This window comes from Triticum aestivum, chromosome 3B, assembly GCF_018294505.1.
Source record: "Triticum aestivum cultivar Chinese Spring chromosome 3B, IWGSC CS RefSeq v2.1, whole genome shotgun sequence".
Lineage (NCBI taxonomy): Eukaryota > Viridiplantae > Streptophyta > Magnoliopsida > Poales > Poaceae > Triticum > Triticum aestivum.
The window spans coordinates 612,800,817-612,808,766 of NC_057801.1; the positions used below are offsets into that span (position 1 = coordinate 612,800,817).

Here is a 7,950-nt window from a genome sequence, read left to right on the forward strand (position 1 = left end):
CTTGAAGGTTCTAAGCCACAATCTGAAGTGAGGAGTAATATGGAGGAAGGCCTCACACACGACAATGAACGATGAGATTTGGAGGATGGACTCCGGAGCTAAATCATGAAATTCCAGCCCATAATAAAACATAAGCCCCCTCACGAAGGGATCAATTGGGAAGCCTAGCCCCCGAAGGAAGTGAGATGTGAACACCACGCTCTCACCGGCCTGGGGAGTGGGAATGGCCTGCCCTTGAGCAGGCAGCCTATGCGAGATTTCGCTGGTTAGATACCTGGCATCTCTCAACTTTCACACGTCTTCTTCCGTAATGGAGGAAGGCATCCACCGGCCTTGAAGGTCGGAGCCGGACATCATCGAAGGTCCGAAGCGCCTAAAACTGGAGCTTTGGGTGTTGGAACTCGAGGCGAGGGGCGGATTGGATTGAATTGAAAAGAAAGGAGTCGAGCCTTGGTCTCTTTATAAAGAGGTTGAATACCAAGAGCCCTCCCCGTAACCGTTTGGGACTCGCTTTCAATTAGGGAGTCATACCAAAGGCGCGGTTGGGTTACCCACGCTCGCATTGATGAGAATCCCGGAATAAGGGGACACGATCTCTGCTTTGACAAGACGTGCCAAGGAAACCGCCTCGCTGAACGCGCTGAGGTGGAACAGTAAAACGATTCGAATGAAGGCTTGACCGTGGCGTGATGTCACGCTACGGAATACATCAGAAGATTAGATTTGTGCAATATTATTCTCTCTACGGTGGTATGTGAAACTTATTTTGCAGAGTTGCACACTATCCTTGTGTTCAACATCTTCTATGAAGTATTCGGAGGAGGAACCCGCCTTGCAATGCCGAAGACAATTTGCGCGCCGGACTCGTCGTCATTGAAGCCTGGTTCAGGGGCTACTGAGGGAGTCCTGGATTAGGGGGTGCCCGGATGGCCGGACTATGACCTTTGGCCGGACTCCCGGACTATGAAGATACAAGATTGAAGACTTCGTCCCGTGTCCGGATAGGACTTTCCTTGGCGTGGAAGGCAAGCTTGACGATATGATATGAAGATCTCCTCCCATTGTAACCGACTCTATGTAACCCTAACCCTCTCCGGTGTCTATATAAACCGGAGAGTTTTAGTCCGTAGGACGAACAACAATCATACCATAGGCTAGCTTCTAGGGTTTAGCCTCTCTGATCTCGTGGTAGATCAACTTTTGTACTACTCATATCATCAATATTAATCAAGCAGGAGTAGGGTTTTACCTCCATCGAGAGGGCCCGAACCTGGGTAAAAACATGGTGTCCCTTGTCTCCTGTTACCATCCGCCTAGACACACAGTTCGGGACCCCCTACCCGAGATCCGCCGATTTTGACATCGACACCCTTGGATGACTAAGGAAAGATATCGCTTGTCCGAAGGGTGGATGAGATAAACAAACATAGGGACTATGAGGCGGCGAGAGTGGTGATGCCAGCTGCAGAGCAGGCGACACGGATGGAGGCAGGGCAGGTAATAGGCATGGCCACGACAGAGGAGGAGACACAAATGACGTCCAGTGAGTGATCCATATGGCGATTGGTCCATCACCATTGTACTTCAATTTCATTTTGCCATGTGTCGAATTGTTGAATTATGATTTATTTTTCTTTGCTGAACTGTAAAATTGTGATGAATTTGTGCTATATGATCCACGTGCATGGATTTGCATGAATTCGAGGGGTTGTGTTTGCTGAGTGTGGCTGTCCAGTAGCAAAAATGTGGGGTCATCCGGGACCCACCTCAAATTTCCTCTTCCACAACCGGATACTTGAATTACGAAATCTCAAATCCGTACAATTACATGCAATGTAAAACTAGTCTAAATATTTCCCGACAACCACCCTTGTTTTCCACCGTATCCATGTCCGGCGGCTGACTAAGCCCCTTGAAGTGGAGGTGCGGTCACCAACGAGGTAGAGTAGGACATGGGACACGCACTGGCTCATGGGACACGAGGCGTAGTCGTCTCCCATGTCCTACTCTTCGTCGTTGGAGCCTGTGGCCTGCACGTCGCCGGGCAGTGCGAGGTCAACTATGGATCCGTCATGGTCGGAACCCGACACATCCACCACGACGTATTATGGCGCCGAAGGGTGTGACTCTGCCTCTCCGGCATCTACCATGAGGGCTGTTGCGGCATCTCGTGCCCGGGCCTCGCACGACAGGCACGCCACGCTAAATTTTCATCAGACGTGGGACGGGTGCACACCTCCAACTCGGCGCACCAATGAAGGGCTTGCACCTTTGCCATGACGTTTGGACGCCAGACGATCGCATCGCCTCCGGCAAGCCAGTGGCGACGCGCCTGGCGCCGGATCCTAGCGCCATTTGGACGAAGGATATGGATTCCTGCCAGATCAAGTCCGACCGTTTTTAGGCATTCTCCTCGCGGGCGCGGTGGAGTGTAATGTGGACAACCATCTCCTCCTTGGACCCGCAGGGGATGAGGTCCCAGTCCGCAGATCGGGTGACGGAGGACTCAGACCCGCTGCCCGCCATGCCGAAGAAGGTCGTAGATCGTCGGAAAGGAGCTTGAGGGCAGAGTGGAGTTACTAGGGTTTGGTCCGGGGAGTGAATGAGAACGAATATATGTGGGGTTAGGATGGGCCAGCGCGGGCTAGAGCCGAAATGGCGGATGTGCCCGAGTGCGCCTGGGCCTCCTCATATCGGTCCAGATTTGGATGGATACCTGGGGTGCCGGTCAGCCCGAGCGTTTAGGGCCGGTATAGACATCCGTCTCGGTCGGGTTGCTTGACCGATCAACGACCAGGCTGTCCGCCAAGGCGTATAAGGTTTTTTTGGCCTTTTGGGCGCCCGACTGTAGATGCTCTTAGGCACTCCTAGAACATGTCCTCGTTGAAGTGCGACAACAAGTTGTGTAACGACCGCCGGGTTGCTCACATTCTTCGCTAGTGCCACCAAATCCAACCCAGTGGAGTCATATTTCGTTCAACTCATTTTTTTATAACTCTTAATCTTTATAAAGCATATACAATTTCCACTTTAGTGTTTTGTAAAGTTGGACATGTCAAATTTTGGACGATTTTGATCACTCACTAAGATGTCAAGTCCAACAATTTATTCATCGCTTGTGTTCTCCGGAAATTGGCGGAGTAATGCTACACCTACATGAAGCAACTACATAATTTAACTTAACAAGCAACATGGTAGGTTAGGATCAGAGAGACGAGGAGGAAGGGCCCCACCCCCATTAAATTTAGGGGGAGAGGATTTAGTTCAGGAAGGTTACGTAAGTTTTGTAGGTTTTAAGTAGATGTAGCATTATTGAGATTGGCGTCCAGTATGGCCGACAACATTTGTCACCATCATCTGGCTTATGCGAAATCACTCATTAAGGGATACCTTGTAAAGATCACTCCACTTTCTCTCGTGCTGGCAGGCGGTGCATCGTGAGTTTTTTCTTTTTATAGATTCATTTCTTCAAAAAGTTTTATCTCTTGAGCAGTGCGTCCAAATCATGAACTGCTTTCACCGTTGGATTTCTTGCGTTGAGATTTTTGAAATTAGATCCCATGTTAATTGGTTTTGATGATTTTTTTCACGAAAATACCGAAAGAAACAAAAAAATGGAAAATGAAAAACAAAAACAAAAAACAAGAAAAAACAAAAAGACAAAAAGGAGACCTGAAAGCACGATTGTGCTTTTTTATCTGGAAGTACGACTGTGCTTTTCCCTTTCAGGAAGCACAATTGTGCTGCTCGCGGAAACACACACTCTGATTTGCCCTTCATAGGAAGAATAGTTGTGCCTCTCGTGGAAGCACAGGGTGTACTTCATTTTTTTTGGAGAAGTAGAACTGTTGTTCTTTTCTTTTCGGAAAGCATAAATGCGCTTCTCGTGGAGCACATGCCGTGCTTCTCTTTTTTAAGGAAGCATAACTATGCTTTTTCACTTTTCAGATAAAAGCATAATTGTGCTTCTCATGGAAGCACATACTGTATGTTTTGTTTTTCTAGAAATTACAAATGTACCTTTTCTTTTCATAAAACACAATGTGCTTCTCATGAAAGCATATACTATCTTTTTTCTTTTTCCGGGAAAGCAAATTTGTGCCTTTCCCGTTTTGGAAAGCACATGTTATGCTTCTGACAAAAAAGCACGGCTTTCCAAATGTTTTCCTATCAAAACCCAGGGAAAACCAAGAACAAGTTGAAAAGAAAACAAAATAAAAAACATGTGAATAGGAAAATAATCTGAAGGTGGGTCAACGCGTGACAGACTGGGCAGAACACTCACTATAAAGTCCTATATTTGAAACAAATGGTCTTATCAAAAAAAACTAATGGTCGTATTATCTTAAATTTATTTTAGTCCTTCCTATGATGTGCGTTCAGCAAGAGGAGACATTTTCATTAACTCAGGAAAATGTTTGTGACAATTTCATCAATCTTAAGATGTTGTGTTGGCACAATATTTTAGCGTGCTCATAGAGAGTGTGCGTACGGACGTTCAAAGAGTTAAGTACATGTGCGTCTATGTGAATATGTGATCATCTGCGTTTGTTCTATATTTAAAAATAACAAGTTTTTTTTCCGAGGGCTTCTGTCGCGGCGTGCCCGTGGGTACGTTGCCAGCGGGCCTGCATTCGATTTGGGCTAAGCGCCAGTCGAAAGCACAACCTGGGCTTTTCCTGCCTACGCAGCAGCCCGAACCCAAGTTAAGCAGCCAACCAATCACCACTTTCCCGTTGATCACGCGATCCCTGCCGCACTTTGTCGCTAAAACCTTTCCGTGTCGACGCGGCCAAATGTCCAAAACCCTAGCACTACGCTTCGTCGGCCGCGTCCCCACCAGTCAGCGACAATTTAAACCCCTCACCGTCTTCCCGAGCGGTGTCGCTGCCCGCATTTATTCATGCTTTCTGGCCCGGCCTCCCGTCCTTTCCCCTCTCCCGAGGTCACCAAATTTTTACCCGACCGTTCACCCCGCGAAGCAACACTCCAATCCACCGCCCACAACGAACTTACCCTCCTCTCCCCACGGTAATTTTTAACCACACGTCACAATTTACAGCCGTGCTCTGCTAGCAGGTGAGCGCCCAGTTCACGAGCTGTCATTGTCCGGCACAGAACACCACCGCTCTGCCCCCGCCGCAGCCACGCCAACGAGCTCCCTCCGCCGCGCGGCGTGACCAAACAAACCCTAGCTCGAACCTCACCTCGCCGGGAGTGCCGTCCGGCGTCGGGTTCCTCTCGCGGCCGATGGCGGAGGACGGCGAGGAGAAGCTGCTGGCCACGGTGCAGCACATCGCCAAGACCCTGGGCCGCACCGGCACCATGACGGAGGACATACTCAAGGTCTTCTCCAACTACGACGGCCGCCTCTCCCTCGACAAGCTCTACGCCGCGGCGGCCGCTGCCGGTGGAGGAGGAGGAGGAGGGGGGGCCGGGGAGCACTCGATGTCGATGCCGGCCTCCTCGCCCCCGCCCGTGCTGCCCTCGGCCGCGGCGGCGCACTCGATGCCGGCGCCGGTCACGTCGCTGGAGCGGACCGTGCGCACCCTGGACCGGCAGATCTCGCAGTTCGTGACCATGGAGAGGCTCGTCTGGGCCGACTCCGCCGACGCCGACGCCTTCCTGGAGGCGGTGGACGACCTCATCGGCACCGTGCAGGAGCTGGACGCGGTGGGGACCAACCGCGGCCTGCTCGACCGCGCCGACGAGCTGCTCAGCCGTTGCATGGCCCGGCTGGAGGACGAGTTCCGGGCGCTTATCGAGCGCCCCGACGGCGCGGCCCCGGCGGCGCCCGGCGGGTTCGACTCCGAGCAGAGCGACGACGAGGACTACGATGCGGACGACGGCTATGGCGACGAGCCAATCCCTATCGCCAAGCCGGTCACGGACTTCGACGTGGTCATCGACGCCCTGCCCCCGGGGTCCGTCTCCGACGTGCACCAGATCGCGCGGAGGATGGTGGACGCGGGCTTCGGCCGCGAGTGCGCCGAGGCCTACGCGGCCGCGCGCCGCGGGTTCATCGACGAGAGCGTCGCGCGCCTCGGCATCCGCTCGCGCACCTCGGACGAGGTCCACTCCTTGCCCTGGGAGGAGCTCGAGTTCGACATTGCCCGGTGGATCCCGGCCTTCAAGATGGTGTTCCGCATCCTCATCCCCAGCGAGCGCCGCCTCTCCGACCGTGTCTTCGAGGGCCTCGCCCCCTACGGCGACCTCGCCTTCGTCGCCGCGGTTCGCACCCAGGCGCTGCAGCTCATCTCGTTCGGCGACGCGGTTGCCGCTGCGAGCCGCGCGCCGGAGCGCCTCTTTCGTGTCATCGACATGTACGAGGCGGTGCGCGATCTCCTCCCTGACCTGGACCCTGTTTTCGCCGACCCCTACTCCGCAGCGCTTCGCGCCGAGGTCTCTGCTGTATGCAACACTCTCGGCTCCTCCATCAAAGGTATATTCATGGAGCTGGAGAATCTTATCCGCCGTGACCCGGCCCGCGTTGCGGTGCCCGGCGGCGGTATACACCCAATCACTCGCTATGTCATGAACTATCTCCGTGCGGCATGTGGTTCGAGACAGACGCTAGAAGAGGTGATGGAAGGTGACTTGGGTGCTCTTGGCGTGACCGCCATTGCCGTCGATCCTGACCGCCCCACTTCGTCGCTTGCTGTGCACATTGCGTGGATCATGGACGTGCTTCACAAGAATCTAGAGAGCAAATCCAAGATATACAGGGACCCGCCACTGGCCTCCATCTTCTTGATGAATAATGGCAAGTACGTCATCCACAAGGTGAATGACAGTGAGCTTGGGGTTTTACTCGGTGATGACTGGATGAAGCAGATGTTAAGCCGAGTGCGCCGGTGGAGTATGGAGTACCAGCGCGGGGCTTGGGCGAAGGTGATGTCGGTGCTGCAGACCGGAGGCTCTGGCTTTTCTGGTCTCCCACCGAAGGCCATGCTTCAGAAACTTCAGATGTTCAATGGCTACTTGGAGGAGATTCGGGCGGCGCAGTCCGAGTGGGTGATCACAGATGATCAGCTGCGCGCCGATGTTAAGGCAGCAATAGCAGATTCGGTGCTGCCTGCATATAAGGGCTTGATTGCTAGGCTGAGATCGTCTCCAGATGCTCCGCAGGATTTGTTCATCAAGCATACCCCAGAGGATGTTGAGGCATGCATCCAACATTTGTTTGAAGGAATTGGGAAATGATTGGTTATCTGTACTGTAGCATCTTATTGGTCGTGCCTGTGATTTTCGTATCATCACTAATGTACTGTTGTAGCCGATATCTGAAGTTCTGAACATGGATAATGGTACCATTTTGGGTTTGATGGTGTTTTGCCATGAGGTTAGGCTTTATGTTAGAAGCGCACATCATTGTCTTCTCCAACGGTGTAAATCATTGTAGGCATTTCTCTGTCAGTTGTTAATGGTAGTCTTATTCAAAACATTATCTGTCTTCTTATTTATCATGTTTCAGTGCCTGGTTGTTCAGGTGATGAAGGAGGAACGCTTATCTTCAGTTCAGATCTGCCAAGCTTGGCTGTTGTCTGTTGTGATTGCGTGTGTGTGACCCAACTTTTATGATGGTTAGGCATAGTAGTATGGTTCTTATTATAGAAAGCATGAGTTAATCTGGTCCCTATCTACTATGGGTGTGATATGCCCTGAGCAGATGGGTCTGTATTTCTCTTGTATTTTTTTTCTTTTCTAATAATTTGCAATGATATTTTCCCTTCAATTTCTGAAAAAACTCCGTCATAAAGTTATTCAAATGAAAGGTTGTGGATAAGGCCACAACTCTTGAAAATTCAGTTGTCAACACAAGTGTATATTCTTTTTGTAAAGCCATATGGGATAACGGATCTTCTGTGACACTCCAAAAATTTTGTTGTTTTTGTTTGCAGCAAAAGCCTTGCTTGGTTTGAAGAAGGTCATTTAAACCCTTCTTAAAAA

General features: G+C 51.3%; 1 protein-coding gene across 1 annotated transcript; it reads left to right on the plus strand.

The window, feature by feature from the left end:
• The first annotated feature begins 4,910 nt into the window (after positions 1 to 4,910).
• LOC123071260 (exocyst complex component EXO70B1) lies at positions 4,911 to 7,325 on the plus strand. Its single transcript, XM_044494791.1, has one exon. The coding sequence runs from the start codon at positions 5,251 to 5,253 to the stop codon at positions 7,201 to 7,203; it is 1,953 nt and encodes a 650-aa protein (XP_044350726.1). The 5' UTR covers positions 4,911 to 5,250; the 3' UTR covers positions 7,204 to 7,325.
• Positions 7,326 to 7,950: the final 625 nt, after the last annotated feature.